At 40.3% G+C, this 19932-nt stretch overlaps 1 protein-coding gene across 3 annotated transcripts in view; it reads left to right on the top strand.

The window, feature by feature from the left end:
- macrod2 (mono-ADP ribosylhydrolase 2) overlaps positions 1–19932 on the top strand; it is an 836537-nt gene that overhangs the window by 759809 nt on the left and 56796 nt on the right. For 2 of the 3 annotated variants that reach the window (XM_022685265.2, XM_022685267.2), the window contains exon 10: positions 6066–6110. The exons of the other annotated variant lie outside the window; for it this stretch is intronic. In XM_022685265.2, coding sequence (XP_022540986.2) covers positions 6066–6110 — 45 coding nt within the window. The remainder of the gene's footprint in view (positions 1–6065; positions 6111–19932) is intronic. 3 annotated transcript variants of the gene reach the window in all.

The following is a 19932-nucleotide window of genomic DNA, read 5'->3' as shown; positions in this document are numbered from 1 at the left end:
GCATTCAATTATAACTACACGAGGCAAGTCGTCCTAATTGTTTTAAATAAATTAACCCGTATTTCATATTTAATTTCTCTGTGATTAAACCCCTCAGAATCCCCACCGCAGAGCCAGGTGAGGAAAAGCCACTTTTCTCATGGAAACTGATAGAATTCTTACCGAGAGACAAAAGCTCTTTGAGGAACTGTCAGTTTTCAGGAACACTGCAGCAGCCCTGTCAACACCACTTAACTGCGATCGCATCCCCGACGTCCATTACTGCCGGCTCCCGTCTCCCAAACACCGCCGTCTAAAAAAAATACCAAAAATAAAAAAAAGCTGAATATGACTTTCATTGTGTGGGAGCCGGGGGGGGGGGGGGGGGGGGATGCCGCGGTGCACTCGGAGGCATTGCAAGAAACTCTTTACAATTACATTGTGTAAAAATTAAAGGCATGCAAATTTCTACGCAGTGGAAAAGAAGTTTAATTAGAACTTCAGGGAGCAGGAAGTCCAGGTAATTCAGCTGGGTTCTTCTGTTCTGTCAGTGTAATTGGTGTTTCTGCTAAATCCAGGTTGGAATCTCGTAGCTCTCATTTGCGGAGCAGCAGAATAGAAAAGGTACAGTAGAAGCGAGCGGAGTCTGGAGTCCTGGGATTTACAGTCGGCACAACACCAGGATTTATACTTTATTTGGTTTGAGAAAGAAAATGTTCTATTCAGACTTTTGTCCTGATTTCTTAATTTAACGAACTATAGAGGAAAAGACTTCATACTTTTTAATAATAAAAAAAAAAAATAATAATAACAGTAGTAACAAGAGTGTGACATTTACTAGGTTTAAATTCTTATTTATTATTTCTAAAGAACATGTACATCATCATATGATGTATAAAAATATAGTTTTAGTTTATTTCCTTGTTATTCAGCTTTCTTATTACAAATGTCATGATGATAAGGACCACTCCTAGTGAGGGGATGGTTAAGTTAATGTTTTGTTAGATAAAAAAAAATGAAAAGTGTATTTAAGTGTATATTTTTGTAAAAAATATATATATATATATACTGTTTAAAAGAGGCTACCACACATTTAACATTAAACACTGAACATCATTGGATATTTTGGTCTAACAACACAGTGAAATTTAAAAAGAAATAAGAAAAGATCCCAGAGAAAATATCTTTCTTTTTTGTGTTGTTTTTTTTCATAAATTATTATAAAATTTGACCTAATTTGGATATATATTTTGTTAAATATATTTTGAATATATTTTTAGTTTTGTTAAGTATACTTGTTTTTCAGATGATTTTGGGATTAAATCTATTAAATCAATTGATAAGGCTTGGAGAAACAAAGTGTGGATTAGAGACTATAGCTGTTCATAGCTGCAGTAATTATCTGGCTAATACTGTATATCAGGTTAAACTGCACCTGAACAGCCATATGTTTGGTTATGTTAGAAGTGAGTTGCTAAAGGTTGGGAACCCCTAACTTACTATAGTGCTTTTCCACCGACGCGGAAATGGCAACAATCTGGTTTGCGAAACTAGTTTTGAACATTTTTTGTTCAAAACTAAAGTAGATTACGGCATCAGGAACACAGTGGGAACCAAATAATACTAGTTTTTTTTGCACAAACCATGGTGGTGTATGATGTGACGTTTTAATGGGCTGTTTCGCTGAAAAACACAGTGTTTTTTTTTTTTAACTGAACGTAACTGGTTCAAGAACCAGAGTTCTTTTTGGTGAAAAAGCGCAGGTAGAAAGTTATCTCTGGAAAGTAGAGACAGTTACTCCAAGAAAAGCAAAATAAACTTGTTTTAATACTATTGTATTTCCTTGAACCACACATCCAAGCCAGCTAGCATTCAGAAACTTTTCATTTTTAGAGTTTTTAGAGTTTTTACAGAAGAGTGCATGGTTTTAAAGCCTTGGGCTTCTAGTATCATTATGCCGTATTTGAACATTAGTATTACTTCTGAACAGAAGCTGCATCCGTATACTTATTTACAAACCTTCTCTCGCTCTTTCCTGTACCTCACCCTCTTACCCAGCATGCCGTTCTGTTTTTTCGGGGTGTTCCCATGTTCTCTTTGCTGATGGTGGTGGGATGCCCCCCGCCGGCTTTAATAGTGGCTTTCTGCCGCCAGTGTTTGCGCTGGAGAAAGCCTGTAATTTGTAAAGCCGGTTGTTAGCGGCGGGTTGGTGCCGTCTGCCGCGAGAGCGCGGTGGGAAGGGGCCCGGCCCCCGAAAGGGCCGAAAATGAAGCTACTCCTCACTCTCCCCGGGGAATGAATATTGAGTGGGTTATGGCACGTTAATATCATCAGCTGCGCCATAGGGCTGTTTTGGAGTGTCACTGCGGGTGCCATTGTTCACGCCTCACAGCACAGCCATTATACGCCCGGCACTCGCAGTGACTCAACTTTACTTCTGGGCTTATTTTGAAAAAGATGAGAAAGAAAAAGAGAAAGAAAGAAAGAGAGAAGCAGCCCTGAGTGTGTCAGCTATCATAAACCGTGAAATATTAAAATACGTACGTACTTTTAGCCATTTATATACTAAACCGCACAGCATAAGCCCTATTGGGATGGGAGTAGTTTTACATGGGGAGGTGGGGTAATGTAAATTTACAACAGGGCATCTGTACATTTTTAACCGACTGTGGCATGGTATAATAAATCTCAGTATAAATAGCTAAGATGGGAGTGGCTACTCCATTTATGCACTGCCGTCACTTCCAACCCACCCTCCTACCTTAAAAACAACAAATAACAATTTAATAATATTATAAAATAGTAATAACCTTTACTACAGGACATCTAGACATTGCAACTCACTTAAGTAATAACTAATAATAACAGTAATATAGTTTTACTTTGAAAGTGTTTTAAGTTTTTATTAACTTTAAAAAAAAAAAAGAAAACTAAAACAAAATGGCCAGCTGTTTGATGAGTTTTATCTCTAAGATAAGATGGGAGTGGCTACTCGATTTATGCACTCCCCCTCACTGGTTATAAAGAGACTGATATATAATGAGAACCTGATATATTAGCCAGATAATTACCACAGCTATGAAAAAAAAATGCAGTCTTTTACGCTAAATGTGCCACCCATGTATGTGCCCACGCCTGTACCCACGCCTGTGCCTGTGCAAATATGCCTGTGCCTACGCCTGTGCAACTACGCCTGTGCAACTACGCCTGTGCCTATGCCTGTGCCTACGCCTGTGCCCACGCCTGTGCAACTACACCTGTGCAACTATGCCTTTGCAACTATGCCTGTGCCTACGCCTGTGCCCACGCCTGTGCCCACGCCTGTGCCTACGCCTGTGCAACTACGCCTGTGCAACTACGCCTGTGCCTACGCCTGTGCCTACGCCTGTGCCCACGCCTGTGCAACTACACCTGTGCAACTACGCCTGTGCAACTACGCCTGTGCAACTACGCCTATTGTGTGGATATTCCAATAAAAACACTGTGTTAGAAAGCATAGCAATAAAATTTCCGCATTTAGTAGACCAGATCAGCAGGGTTGCGCTATGGTGCATACTAGGTCTATACTAGGTGCACCTGAACTGCACTGCAGTGTGTGTGTGTGTGTGTGTGTGTTCATGCAGATTTCTGCAGCTGAGCAGGGTCAGGCACCTATCGTATGTGCAGGCCTCAGCTACCGTCAGCCTCACACACACACACACATACATAAATATCCTATACACACACACACTCTTGCACAGCCCCCAGCTAAAGCTCTAGCTTTGATGAAACACTGGTGTCGCGTGTTGTTGGGCGCCGGGCGGCGTTGGCGCTCCCCCCGGCAGACGGGCACCGCGCTCTGCTTTTGTGTGAAAGTGAAGAAAAGCTCAGCGCTCTGCTCTTTAAAGATTTCTTCCTCCAGAGAATGAAAGAAACGACGAGAGACAGCGGAGAATTACAGACGCGACAAAGCAGCCGCAAGCACAAACACACACACACACACACACACACACACTCGTAACCTTTCCTCCCCAACAGCGCGTGCAGCTTTACATAAACTCCGCCCACCCTGTTGATGATTAGCACTCTAGTGCTGACATTTGATGTCATCAGATGTTAAAAATAGCCAGCGTAAATATACATCGCTCCGTACGTCTGCGTGTTTCATTTGCTTAATGCAAAACTTTCATATTCCACAGCTCACTCTGAAAAGGTCAGGGAGCGCCATTCATCCAGCTGCATTGTCATTTCCTGTGACATAAAAACAGTAGCTTTTCTGACAGTTCAGACGGGTGGCGTTTGCCTTGTTTGCAACCTTTCACAGGTTTGTATGAGAAAATGGTGTGGCAATTTTTTTTTCTCCCAGAAATAACACAGCATATATAATATAACATATATAGCTCTGGAAAAAAAATAAAGTCCAGTTCAGAGTGAGTAACACGAACACTGTTGTTTTATTCTATAAACTACAGACTATATTTCTCCCAATTCCAAATAAAAATGTTGTTGTCATTTAGAGCTTTATTTGCAGAAAATGAGAAATGTCTGAAACAACAAAAAAAAAAGATGCAGAGCTTTCAGACCTCAAATAATGCAAAGAAAACAAGTTCATAATTATAAAGTTTTAAGAGTTCAGAAATCAATATTTGGTGGAATAATAACCCTGGTGGTGTTTAATCACACTTTTAATCACATTCATCTTGGCATCATGTTCTCCTCCTCCACCAGTCTTACACACTGCTTTTGGATAACTTTAAGCTGCTTTACTCCTGGTGCAAAAATTTAAGCAGTTCAGTTTGGTGGTTTGATGGTTTGTGATCATCCATCTTCCTCTTGATTATATTCCAGAGGTTTTCAATTTAAAGAAAGACTGCTACTATACATCACAATACACAATACAATACAATTAAATTCAATTCATTTCAATACATTACAATTACATAACAATTACAATTACATAACCTGTGCAGCTGTACGAAATCTGCACATAGAAATTTGTTACAACTGCTATGAACTCAAAACAGCACTCATACCTTTGGTGCGCACCATTTGAAAATGAGTGAAATACACCCGCACTAACCTAGCACATGTTTGCAGCAATGATAAGAATACCCCATATATAAAAATATATACTCTCATAAAATAAAGCACCACATACAGCGCTCTGACAGCAGGGCAGAGCACCACGCTCACTACCCAGGCAATAACTGTGACTTATAAGGGTTAAGCAACCTGTCAGCGGAGGCAAAGCGAAGAAAAAAGAGCTGTTTTCTAAATTGCTAATCCCACCAAACCGCCCCCCTCCGCTGCCCTCTATCAGGTGTGTCGCGCCAGGGTCTTTAGGAGCCAGATTGTGTTCTGGAACTCTTTCAATTTGCCCGTGTCTAAGACCATTTTAATCAGTTACACTGCCTCCTGAACCAATCAATTACTGTAATCAATCAATTAGGCCACTGGGGTGCGACAAAAACAGCCTGCCCCTCAGCCTCCACCGAACGGATTAAAACGCAGAGCCTGATGAAAACTGCGAGTCTTGGTCTGAGTCGAGGAGTGGAATTCACTTTTGGAGTCAAAAATTTGGACACACACGAATTTCCTTATCTTCCTTATCTTTTTTATTTCCTTCATTTATTTCTTTACTACATTCCACAGTAGTTAGAGCACTGGATTATTGATTACAGGGTTATAGATTCAATACCCAGGTTGACTTATCTGTCACTGTAGGGCTATAGAGCAAGGCATTTGACTCTATCTGCTTCATTCATTGGGGCACAGCATGGCTGTATGTTTATTTGCATCTGTTCAAATCATATGTGGTGCTTTTTTCAGGGTAAAAACTAAAAAAAAAATGCTTTGGTGCCTAAAACTTTTGCACAGTTCTGTATACAGGTATAATTGTGATATAGTCTCAAAAGTGCTGTTTTTATCTGTCCTGTTCTGGTTGTACCTTCATATTAACCTTTTTGGGTATATTTGAGTTAAAACACTAAACCACACAACTTTCGCTTATTCACTTATCCTTACTTTCTTTGTTTTCTCTCTACTTCTCTTTCTCTCTCTGTCTCTCTCTCTCTCTCTTTTGTTCTCTCGTTCTCTCACTGTGACAGATATCGATGAGAATAAGGAGGCTGCTGAGACCCCACAGCCGGACGGTGAGCAATATCCATTCTATTCGAACAAGTGTTCTCATTCAGGTCCAGTAGTGCTGACTCCACAGTCGCTCGTATACACCAATAAAATAATCTGAGCATTTTTCACAGATCTCTGGAACGCTCATCGTACAGAGCATTCGGGTTATTGAGATGAAGCGAGGGCCGAATTATAGTTCTATCAAACTCAGATTGACTGAAAGCTAATCAAGACGTTCATGCTACATTGTGTCGCCGTTGACAAGGACGAGCGTGCCAATTTAGCAGGTAATTTACTCTGCGAGTCCTTCATTGCCTTGAATTGCATTGCATTGAAGGCATTTCATGCATTCGTCACTGGGAAATGTCTTCATTTAACCAGCCTGCTTTCTCAACAAAACGGCACAAAACGGCACAAAACGGCAAAGCCAGGCTAAGAGCTTTAGCCTTTTTATTGACTTCCAAGAAAAGAAAAAGAAAAACAGCGGATTGGAAGGGCATATAAATGTAAAAAAAAATAAATATAAAGAAAAAATTCAATTCCAGTTCATATCTGGTACATGAGCTCCTGTGGATGGTGGGCAGGTACAGTGTGTAGCATTATACACGCTTTTGGCTAAGCTAATTCCCAGCACCAGGCCCTAAATCCAGCCACACAATGACCACAAAGAAGCAGCTAAGCATGATGCCAGCATAAGCTGGGTTTACCACTCGCCACTGGCTCAACACCAGTTCCCTTACAGCCTGGTTCACACCACAGCATCCAAAAACTGCACTTTCAAAAGCTGCTTTTGAAAGATCCCTAAACCCTCTGTTTTTGCTGTTTTGACACCTAGAGGGTTTCAAAACCAGATTCTTGTTAGGCTTGAGGGGAGGTGAGAAGAGAGAGGTGTTTTTTGGGTATGTGGACCTTAAAACTAAGATTTTTCAAAGGCACACTCCAATCGGACGTCTATGAGCATTGCTGGCAAGATGGCGGCACTAGATGTGAAACTCTCTACCATGGTTTAATGTGTAGTTTCAATGTTTTATGGCCATTTTATCATAGTAATAGTATGTATAGGCAGCTAGCTAGCTAGCCAAATTCACCATTCCACCTTAAATACTCCTTTTAAGGTGAAGATTTCAGCCACTTCCCCTTATAACTCAGTTTTGAGGAAAACAAAGAAGCAGGGGTAGAAATGAGAAACAGGAAAGTAATAAATTGTTTTACATGTCTTGCATATCTGACAACAGACCTGAATCAAAGTGTTCTAGAAGCAATTATTTTGAAGTTAAAATCTTTTAAAAATATTGTAAGATGCTTCATAGTCCATATTTCAACATAGTATGCTATAGTAAAGGTCGAATCCCAGTCATGCAGCTTGCAATCAGCTGCCGGAGCCCTGAGAGAGCACAGTTGGTCTTGCTCTCTCTGGGTGGGTACAGTAGATGGCGCTCTTTCTTTCCCCTCATCACTCCTAGGGTGATGTGGATCAGCACAAGGCTGCATCTGTGAGCTGATGTATCAGAACCAAGTCGCAGTGCTTTTCTCCGAGCATTAGCTCAAAAAAAAGGCGGAGTCTGACTTCACATGTATCAGAGGTGATAGGGGGGAGTACAGCTGAGCAGCTGAAGGGGTGGTATAACTGGCATAGCTAAATTAGGGAGAAAAGCAGGATAAAAATGAAAAAGAGCATGCTAGGACCTTTTTTTTTAGTTATTAACACTCTTTTTTCAGCTTTGTGTAGCTACAACACTCACGTTCAGCTGTTGAAACTGACCGTAGTGCTCCTACTTTGGTAGTACTGCTGAGGACTTTCCAACACATGCAAAAAAATACATTTCTACACACACACTTTCATACAGTTTCGCCCAGCCTCGCCTCAGTTTCATTTAGTAAATGTTTGAGTGCCAGCCAAGCCCTGGCCTTTAGCCGCGCCACAGTTAGCCATCCGTTGATCTTTCCTTCTCTGGAACCAATTCAAGCCCTCAAATGGCTGCCATTCTCCCTTTCTCCTTTTCTGCCACATTCTCGCATTCTGCCATTCTGCCATTCTGCCATTCTCGCATGGAATTGGAGTTTTTCTGTGTGGTGCATCAGCCTTGCCTATTCCCTCTCTTCTTTTATCCTTCTATCTATTTCTCTCTCTGTGTCTCTCTCTCTTTCTACCAGTCAGTCCTTTTCTTGCCTCTTTTGCTCGTTTTTCTCTCTCGCCCTCGCTTCAAAAGCCTCAGTATTTTCTTAGCGTTTTTCTTTTTCTTTCCGTCTTCCTTTATCTCTTTCTTTCTCTCTTCTTTCTTTAATCAGGTAGGGTTTAGAACACGGGCACAAAAGCCCAGGTTAAACCTTCCTCCTCCAGCTTCATGCGACGCGTTCAGGGCATAATGCCTCGTTGTTCCCCGGCTCGGGCTCCATTGATTGAGCCGGGCTGCCTATTACAGATGACTCCTGAGGGCTGACCTTCGATATTGGGAGCTCCGCTCGGTACAAAAGGAGGAAAATCTAAACAGACTCTTCCATTTGAAGATCTCGGTTTGGGTCACAGATCACATTAAGATATGCTTGGTGTGAAGTGTAGCCCGGGAAAGTGGGTTTACACCCAGCTTCCTGGTTATTACGTATGCCTACCATGTTCCTGCTTTCACTGGCTGGTGTTATCCGCTACATCTACCGTATAGGTGGGTTTGTAGGTTTGCTCCTGCTGCCTGGAGCCCATCTCATCTGTGGGAACACAATTTGTCAGCCCCCCTCTGCCCTGTCAATCTGTGGAAATGGACCACCACAGGATCACCGCTGAGCAGATTGGATATTTAGATATTTAGTGCACCATTTTAAGCAGAACTGTGACCATTGCTTATAGAAAACTGCGCAGTCTGGGCTCGTATTGCTTAGCCTGTGCATGCGATAACATTGCTCAAAATAATAATAGTAATAATAATAATAAAAATCAATAATATTAATTGAACGTATGAATCATCGAAATGTATTATATACATATGTATATAAAGTATATGTAATAAGTCTTTCTGTAAGCCCTGTACTGGCTGAGTGATGGACTTTTGAGAGGGTTATCCGGATAGCGTTGAACGTTTTTTTGACTGTTGACTGTTGTCAGGGTTCAATTCAGTCAGTGAAGCACCTGAAGGTGTAAAAATAGACTGTTTTCGGGTGTAAAGTAGCGATGAGCATTGAGACACGCTTTGCGACACGCCAATTACTGGAGGTCTACGAATTAAAAAAGCTTATTTATTATGCATGTCTCTCTCTCTCTCTCTCTGTCTCTCTCTTTCTATATATATATATATATGTATATATATATATACATGTGTGTGTGTTCTGCATGTAGTTCCCAACACCTCACTGTGCAATGAACTCAGTCTGACAGGAAACACACTGCCTTCAAAGAATCTGAGAGTAATGCTGAGGAAAATGCCGATAAATCGTCAAAGAGAGTGTGAGTTTCTCCCCAGCCAGTGGAAAAAAAACACACACCTATGCGCAGCTGTCAGTTTAGATGTCAATTCCAATCTTCCCCAGCATATTCCTCTCCCAAACTAAACTCGGCTCAGGGCGAATAAGGGTGAGCCCAATGCAGCTTTCCCTTCTTTAAGTTCGTCTTGCAAATTCTGCAATTTCAGCCTCTTCTCTGGGCACAACACTGAAACAATTACTATCCTCTCCAATAAGATGGACCAGAGATAATTAAATTTGGACACCAGAGAGTGCTAGCAGGCAGTTAGCATGGCACCTTCATCGTTTGTCTAGCAGCGAGAAAGCCAGAGAAGGGATTTTTTCCCTCTTAATGTTACACAGCCAATAGTGTTTGTGTCTTTAGGGAAATCCCTCCCGTTCTCCAACAAGCCACTTCAATATCCAGCGCAGATTTTTCCCAGACGAAAGAGACAAGTGGGAGCGCGATCGCTATACGCAGAAACCCCAAGTCTTCCCTGAAAAGCGTGCGCTTAAACCTCGTCTGAGGAATGTCCTCGTTTATGCAACACAAAGAAATGAAATGTTAATTAAATGTGATTCTGCAATCTAATCAGGGCGACGTAAGCCAGCATAAGTGTTCGTGTAAGAGTCGTGTAATAATAATCTCAATAAATCCTAATTTATCAGGCCTCTCTGCTTCTTCTCATAGCTCATCCACGTACAATAGAGATTCAGCACTTCTAAAGCACCTCACCTAACTGTTCCTGACCGTGGAACAGTTTCCCCTCATCACTCCTAGGGTGATGTGGATCAGCGCAAGGCTGCGTCTGTGAGCCGCTGTATCAGAGCTGAGTCGCTGTATAGGCACTTTCCTCTGAGCGTTAGCACTGTGATGCTAATCGATAAAGAGGTTCAAAAAAAAAAGAAGGCGGAGTCTGACTTCACATGTGTCACGTGTAAGAGTCGTGTAATAATAATCTCAATAAATCCTAATTTATCAGACCTCTCTGCTTCTTCTCATAGCTCATAGCTAATCCACGTACAATAGAGCTTCAGCACGAAAGCACTTCACCTAACTGTTCCTGACCGTGGACTTCTAGGGTGATGTGGATCAGCGCAAGGCTGCGTCTGTGAGCCGCTGTATCAGAGCCGAGTCGCTGTATAGGCACTTTCCTACAAGCGTTAGCGCTGTGAGAGGCGGAGTCTGGCAGAGTCTGACTTCACATCATGTGTCGGAGGAGGCATGTGCTAGTCTTTTTAACCCTTCTGGTGTTGGAGCATCACTAGTGATAGAGGGGGGATATACAGCTGAGTAGTAGCTGAATGGGTGGGACAATTGGACATATAAATTGGGAGAAAAATGGGAAAAAAGTACAAAAACATAAGTAAGAAAGTTTCCAGTAGAAAACGTCTCAAGTACTGAATTTCTTAATCAGATCTTATTCAATAATCAAACTGCAGAACAGATAGATAGACAACAGTGCTGAATATGAAGAAAATACAAATAAAATAAATCCAAAACATTATTTCTCCTCAAATTAGCTGTATAAAATAAACACACTGTAAAATAGCAAATTTGCAAACTCAAAACCTCCTTTAAAACAGCTCTTAAATGTTTGATTTGTTCGAAATACTGCATATGTAATAAAATGTAATATAATATGTAGTAGCTACCCACCTCCGGTAATTAACATCTACTCAGATCAAACTCTTGGCTGAGCTTCCATGAAAATATTTATCAGGCATATTTTGATTCTCTTCAGAACCGCACTGGGGCTTTCCGTCTTGTTTATCAGCGCAGTTGCTGTGATTTTCTGTGTCAATCAAAGTGTTCTGAAATAATTGCCTCCCTGAAAGACGAGTCTTTATCAGTGATTGAGAGTCTCATCGTGTCGAGTTCTAGAATAGATCTGTTAAGTGAGGTCAACTCTAAATCAATTAAAGAAAATTAAAATAAAGACAAATAAATCAGTGTAATTTTATGAAAGAGTGTTTACACAGTACGGCTGCAGATCACCTTATAATAAGCACGTCACAACTTTTATACAACCTGAGTACTAACGCATTAACAACCCTTAACAGGCCAGACAAATTATTACACCACTACATTTTGAGGATTTCAATTCAAACATTACATTAAAAGCTTTCATGATTAATAAGGAACATTATTGTAAAGCATAATGAACTTCATTTAAAACAAATTCTAAATACAAATCAAACAGTTCATCTCCTCCAAACCTTTAGTTTCATACAAAACTCTTTTTTCTGCAGTGAAATATTATTTTTTTTACACTCTAAAAACTTTGAGGGGCTACAGGATGCTTGGATAAGCTGCCTGTTCACTCTACTGTTCTACTCTACTAAATAATTTCAGTTTAGTAAAAAGAATCAACCCAAAACTCTGCATGTTTAAAAAATAACACTGCTTTTTTAACACTGTCACTATTAGCATAAGCATAGTGTTATATTTTAACAATCACAGTGTTTGTTAACTCTTAAACTCTTAATATTGGCACATTTTTAGTGCGTTGTGAGTATTAAGAAAAAGGATGTTTAGAATGGTTTGTATTTGACTTAATTTGTATGTTAATTAACAGAAACCTTACATCATGGTAAATCATCATGGTTACATTACTGCATTATTACTATTATTATTCTATAATTTAGCCAAATAGCTATTTTTCTTCTCTGGTCCCATTGTTGGTTCCTTACAGAACCACGTTTGTAAAAGAGAGGGGAAGTGTGAATTATCTTTTATTGCTCAAATATAATGTTTTAATGGTTCTTACGGTTTAATGAACTAATGATAAATGGTCTGATTAATGACGTTGACTGATGTGTATGGTTCCTGTTAATTGAATAAAAAAAAACAAAGTAAACGTCAATGTTTTTTTATATATATATATATAGAATCACTCAAATAACAATTCAAAACACTTTTTTGACTTTGACTTTTTGATTTTTTAAGAATAAAAAAAATAGACACGATTAGGAAAACAGTCCATCCTCTTTGGTTCAGGAGTTTCATAATGACATGATTTGAGCATGAATATCACGAGCTGCACAGCCTCAGCTGTCAATGTGTGGAATTATAAAGAGCTCCACATCTGCTGGGTTGCTCACAGCTCTAAAATTGCGCTTTAACATGGGGCCAAATGAATTTCATCAATCAAAGGGAGCAGCAGTATTGGGTAGACTGGACAAGAAAGGGCCCGGCAAGGTCACGTGTAAACCTCTCAAAACATATGTGCCTGGAACGCTCATAGGCGAAAAAGCAGAACTCCACATTATCATAATTCTACATCACTATCTGGGGTCAAGGCGCTGCCGGAAAGCGTGGGTGGTTGCGTGTGTGTTCAGAATTACTGTAGAAAAAAGAGATATAGTGAAAACATGGTGAAAAATGAGGAGACGTCAGCTGAGAGTGGAAATGAAATCAGTGCAGTACCTGCAGTTGGAGTATAAATACGTCTCTGTGGTCTGGCTGTTGAAGAATGGACGTTCCCTTCACTCACATTACCAGCATTCCTTTCATTTCTCTCGCTAATTCTCTGCTCGCACGTCTGTGTACTGTTAGCATTAGCGCTGCGGTGGAGAGAGTACGGCTAGACTGTAGTATTCTGACACCTCGTGCGAGCTGAGATAGCCTTGAATAAATGTGCAGATTTAGAGCAAAACATTGACAGTGCTGCAGAGCCAAGGCCTACACATGCTACTGCAGGAAACAGCTCGCTTTCTAGCACCTCGGCTAGGCGTTTAATGCTAATGCTAATGGGGTTTAAGATACATTTAAGATATGGGTCAGCTTTGCTTTAAAAGGTGTAGCTTTTTTTTCTTTCTCTGTCTGTTATTTTTTTATTATTTATTTATTTATTTTTTATATATACGTCCTCCCTTGATAATAATGCATTGTTGTAGAGAGCAAGATAGATAGATAGATAGATAGATAGATAGATAGATAGATAGATAGATAGATAGATAGATAGATAGATAGATAGATAGATAGATAGATAGATAGATAGATAGATAGATAGATAGATAGATAGATAGATAGATAGATAGTTAAAATTATGAGTTTCTTTGATTTTACCAAATTACTCTATGAATATAATCAAGAGGAAGATGGATGATCACAAGCCATCGAACCAAACCAAACTGAACTGCTTGAATTTTTGCACCAGGAGTAAAGCAGCATAAAGTTATCCAAAAGCAGTGTGTAAGACTGGTGGAGGAGAACATGATGCCAAGATGCATGAAAAACAAACTGTGATTAAAAACCATTATTGTTCTTTCTGAACTCAACTTAAATCTTTATAAATATGAACTTATTATGAATATGAGCCAATTTTCGTTTTCTGTAAATAAATGCTCTAAATGAGAATATTTTCATTTGTAATTTGGGAGAAATGTTGTCTGTAGTTTATAGAATAAGACAACAATTTTCATTTTACTCAAACATAAACCTATAAATAGCAAAATCAGAGAAACAGATTTAGATACAGAATCACTAGCATCGTCATCTGAGTCAGATTTCGACACAAAACCTCTTCTTTTTCTTCTTCTATTAATTGACTTATTTCATTTAATGAGTGATTATAACCTGCTAGTCAGAGTTCAGCCCATGGTTCCTCAGCATCTTTCATACCTGCTATTTTAGGCTAAGCTAAATAGCCGTATGTGAAAGCACTCTAAAGCTGAAGTGCGGTGGTATTGGACCAAGATCAGATTAGTCACTGACAAAGTCTACAGAACAGCTGGTCACACTTTCTCATATAGCAGGAATGAGTAAGACTTGAGGCTGAAGAGACTAATCCTGGAGCAGCAGTGTGAGGCTACGTCTCCCTGGAGAAAGCACTAATAATGTTTCTCTGTCATTAGCAGCATGGCTAAAAGCCTGTCGGTTCTGACCCCAGTTACAGAGCAAGCCCCTCGGGGAGCCGGGAACACAATACGTTATTCAGGGTCTACAGCCGCTAATAGCATGATGCAGATGCTAAATTAGTGCTAGTTTTTTTGCTAAATCATGTCTTAATGCAACTGAGTTATGAACATAATGAAAGAATAAGAAAATACTTTTTAATGTACCACCTTTTACAGTTATTTATGCAGTTCTTGGGCTTTTTGGTAACTGTTGGGTTTAGCATATTAAATATTATAAATGATTTAGCATTATGGGGTCCCACAGGGTTCTATGTCGTGGCCTATGAAACTGAGGTTACTTATGATGGTAATGCTGTTTCAAAAATATTGAATATTGACTTAACGTCAGAGTCCAAGGTGAGAACCAGTTTCATCATAACGTCTTTTTGATGGTCTTGATGGATTAGATCGTTCGTATTGACTGACCTTCATTTCTTAACGTAATATTTTTCTCTTCAGATTTAAGAAGCTGCAATTATGAATGAATGGATGAATTAATGAGTGCAAACTTACAGTATATATCAGCTTTCTAGACACCCAAATTCTACCACGCATTAAATCAAACACACATCAGTACTTATTCATCACATCGATGAATGAGAAACAGCAGCCAATAGCACACAGCGTACTCTCAACCAGAAATAACCACCATCCACCTGGAGAACTGCATTAATACAGTCCTCCACATGGTGCCAATCCATACCTCGGCATTAAGACATACACACACAAACATATCAGGACAGTTTAGAGTAGACTATTAGCTTGATCTCCATGTTTTTTGAAAACTGTGGGAGTCCTCAGTCAAAATCCAGACAGAATAGGGAGACCATGGAAGCTCCACCCAGACAGGGACTTGAACCCAGGACCCCAGTGCTTGGAGGTGAACATGCTAACCGTTAAGAACACAAGAACATGCTGTCTGACATACTATCTGTATCTGTTTTTATATAGATAGACAATATACAATATTTTACAGATTTTATCAGCATTACTATCGGATGCAGGCAGCACTCCAGAGTCGAGGCCAGAGTCTGTGAGAGCTGTGAGATATGCTTTTATGATGTAATCCAAGACAATCCGCCGATTGGCGGCAGAAAGAGAAAGAGAGAGAGAGAGAGAGAGAGAGAGAGGTGAGAGGATTGCTGCTAGCAGAGGAGTGGAGTCTTTCTGAAAGCCTGCCGGGGGACGGCTGTCATACGATTTGTGTATGATTTGGCATTTGAGGGATTAAGAGGTAGCCGGGTACACAAGCAGATCAAGATGTGGGGCTTAAGGTCAGTCTGTTAACTGTGTACTCAGCATCCGGAGAGGAGCGAGGGGGCAGGTCGAGAGAGAGAGAGAGAGAGAGAGAGAGAGAGAGAGAGAGAGAGAGAGAGAGAGAGAGAGAGAGAAAGAGAGAGGAATATAAGAGGAGGAGAACATAAGAGAACAACAGAGAGAGAGCACAAGATAGAAAGAATGTGTGTGAGAGAGAAAGAGAAAGCGTGAAAGGACGAGAGATAGAGAGAGAGAGAGAGAGAGAGAGAGAGAGAGAGAGGGAAAATAAGAGAGCAGGAGAGAAGGAAAATGAGAGAGCAAGAGAGAAACAGAGAGAGAGACAGAGAAATGAGAGGAGAGAATAAGCGAGCAACAGAGAGAGAGAAAGGGGGGATGAGAGGTGGAGTGAATGAGAGAGAAAGAATGAAAGCACAAGAGAGAAATAATGAGAGAGAGAGAAAGGGAAAATGAGAGAGCAAGAGAGAAACAGAGAGTGAAAGATACAGAGAGGGAAAATGAGAGGAGAGAATGAATGAGAGAAAGAGAGAGGGAAAGCACAAGAGAGAAAGAATGAGAGAGAGAGAGAGAGAGAGAGAAATGAGAGGAGAGAATAAGCGAGCAACATAGAGAGAGAGCAGAGGAGATAGAGAGAGAAAGCACGGGACAGAAAGAATGAGACAGAGAGAGACAGAGAGAAATAATGAGAGCACAAGAGAGGAAGAATGAGAGAGAGAACACATGAGAGAGGGAATATGAGAGGAGGAGAGAATGACAGAACAAGAAAGAAAGAAAGAAAGAAAGAGAGAGCACAAGAGAGAAAGAATGACAGAGAGAGAGAGCACAAGAGAGAAAGAATGAGAGAGAGAAAGAGAGAGAGAGAGAGAGAGAGAGAGAGAGAGAGAGAGAGAGAGAGAGAGAGCATGAGAGCTGCAGTTGTAAAGGGGAAAATCAGTGGTAATATTTAGGGGTCCAAGCACTGTTATTATTATAGCTGGTGGCAATAACACTGTTAAGCCTGTAGTTTCACACAGCTGGAAAGGAGGTCAGTATTTTCCAACTTGGCTGAAAGAACTACAATATCTTTAAGGTTTTCTCACTGCATGCTCTCTCACGCACACACACGTACACGCTCACACACGCTGCATTGTAAAAGAGAACTAGCAGGCTGCACAGCTACAGCTGTTGATCCCGGCGCTCTAACTCACCTTTTCTTCCTCTTTCAAGTCTCATGAATTTTTCATGCCCACTGTGTTTTTTTTCTGCTCTTTCTTTCTTTTCTTCACTGCCGTGGTCAGATAAGTGTGACCGAGCACCGGAGCTTTTCTGCTGCTGCTGCCGCTGCGGCTGCTGCTGCTGCAGAGGCTCCAACGGCTCAGGTTGTTCCTCTATTATTCCCTTATTAGCTCTCCTGGATGGAGGAGTGGAAATAAAAAGGCCTGCGCATGTTTCGGCTTTCAAAACATGACGTTAAAATGTTCTCTCTTTTTTGTGGCATTCGCTGCTTTTCTCTGAGAGCTCGGGGAATATACTTAAGTGTGAATGTGTCGGAGGATGCAGCGTGTTTGCGGGAGCGGGCACATTAACTGTGGTACACTGCTGCCATCTGCTGGGACGCATCTGTGCAATTGATTGCAGTGTTTTCAGCTTAAAGCTTATGTACGTACTCTTGAATGTGGTGGAATTCGGTCCTTCCATCCTGGAGATCAGATCTGAGGGGAGGAGGGGGTGGATCAGAATGAAAATGTGAATGAAAGGACTGGGTTGAAAAGATCTCTACCGCAGTTTTTGGTTGGAAAAACAGCATTTATGTATGTTTACAGGGATTGATATTCTGTGCACGGGTCTGTATGAATGTGAGTGCATATAATAGAATTCAGGAATGGGTGTCTAAGAGGTTGCACAAGTGAAAATGCCTATTTTTTGTACTTTTACGCTATTTATGGAAGCCCCAAGCCCCTGCCCACCACCTATAAAGTGAATTTTGATATTCTCAGATTTGAGTCTGGCTTAATCTTTTGAAACAATGACATACATTAATCTCAAACCTCAAATCGTTAATTGGGTGCAAAATTTAGGTCAATGTCTTAAACTTGATTAGATGGAATTGTAACTGGACAGCAAAATGATGCTGGTTCACCTACAGAACCAGTGAGAGAACTCACTGGTTGACCAATATGACCAGCAAGAATATGCTCTTTGATCAGCAAGAATATAAATGGTCAGAATCCAATGCTGCATATAAAATATTTTGGTCAAAATTTGGTTAATCAGATAGATTAACACCATAGGTTTAGGACCAGCTTATAACCAGAATCTGAAACTAGTTTCCAGCAAAAACTGCTGGTTTTAAGCTGTATCTTTTAGCCACATGTGATGGAACAGGGAACAGGGACTTCTATCATGTCCCATCACTTTTGCCATACTACTCTGTGCAGTAATATACTACCCTATACTACACAATACAGCCCTATAGTACTCTATACTCCTTTAATACCCTTTAATAGCACTGTACTACCCTACACTTCTTATTCTAATCTGTAATCCCCTATATGTAACACCCTATACTACACAATACTACCCTGTGCAGTGATATACTACCCTGTTTTCCCTATACTGCCACTATACTGTACTCATTTATTACACTCTATGTTACTCTACATTTTGTATACTACTTTATTTGTCTTATACAAATCTATACATCCCTATACAGTACTTCTTATACTATCCTATACTCCTCTATATAATAGTGTCCTATTACCAAAATCTGAAACTAGTTTCCAGCAAAAACTGCTGGTCTTAAGCTGTATCTTTTAACTAAATGTGATGGAACAGGGAACAGGGACTTCTATCATGTCCCATCACTTTTGCTTAATGTCCCAGGGAAGCTAAAGAACTCTACACTGATCTGTGGGATTTGTATGTAAGATTTCCTTGCATTGAATCGAAATGTGATGTATTTCTAATATAAACTTGTAAAGGTGGATTGCGAAATGTTAATTGCCCTCATTTTGAACTTCCATAATGGCATGTCCCATTCATCCTCACTCACTATTAGATCTGGCTTCACCAGGCCTTGCCATGAGCACATTGGCCAGTGTTCAGCTTCACTCACAGGATAACCCCTCACAACTTATAAAGGTGGCAGCATTCCCCACACCAGAGCTAACACTTTATGATCAATCGACTGTGCATACTGTTGTCTCTTTTTGTATTTTTAGACTTTAAGCACACATATATACAAAACTTCTGTAGGTAAAGTTAAGTTTTAAAGGTCCTTTGTTAAACTAAATTCCGAATGCTTTAGGTAATATTTTAAGATGATCAGCAGATCTCTAATCCAAGCCAGTCCAACAAGTCATCATCTGGAAATCATCCAGCAGATAATACATGTTATTTATGAGCACAGGAGCTGTAGGACCTCCTGCTAACAGAGAACCGGGGATGATATTTCATCTCATCTCATCATTCCAAGAACTGATCTCTCACAAGAACCATTAACGGATTTCACCACAAGCTAAGCTACCCTCAGAAACGAATATATGAGATATGAAGCTGAGCTCCAGAGTGAATTGTCGTAAGTGTGTGTGTGTGTGTGTTTGTGTGTGTCTGAAGGGTAATCCTGTTTGCTGATCCCTGTTCTCCCCTCACCTTTAAAAGCATTTAAAGGTCTATAGGTCAAACTCCCATAATATTGCAGCTGTGCCGTCCCCAGCCTCAAATTGAATAAATATCTATTAGCTTTCTTGGCGGGGGCGCGTTATTGGCCGGCCTTGATTGATGGGAGAACTTAATGCCCAGCCAGCTTCATCTGGAATTTGATTGACAGGACTGGTTGAGCAGTGAGGCTGTCAAAGACACGTGTGGTTTGAGTATAATAAGGTCTGCCATTTTTAATTGTTCTGAGAATTTAACGTGAAAAAGCAATGGGAACCTCTTACGCAATTACACAATAGACACAGCAGAGCTGGTGGGATTATTGGCTCCTTTTCCATTACAATTCCTCAATTTGTCTTCAATACTCCAATAGTACTCCTATACTCTGTCCTGCCTATACTCTATACTGCACTTTAATGTCTCCCTTTATTTCCTATATTAAACATCACTGCCCTTTACTACCCTATACAACACTTTACTGTCCTATACTGACATATACTACGCAATACTACCCTATAATACATAATCTGCCCAATCTAGCCTATATACAGTATACTACTTTATACTACTCTATATAATACTGTCCTATACCACTCTATA

Source organism: Astyanax mexicanus, chromosome 7 (assembly GCF_023375975.1).
Source record: "Astyanax mexicanus isolate ESR-SI-001 chromosome 7, AstMex3_surface, whole genome shotgun sequence".
NCBI lineage: Eukaryota > Metazoa > Chordata > Actinopteri > Characiformes > Acestrorhamphidae > Astyanax > Astyanax mexicanus.
This window is presented reverse-complemented; position numbering and strand designations above follow the sequence as displayed.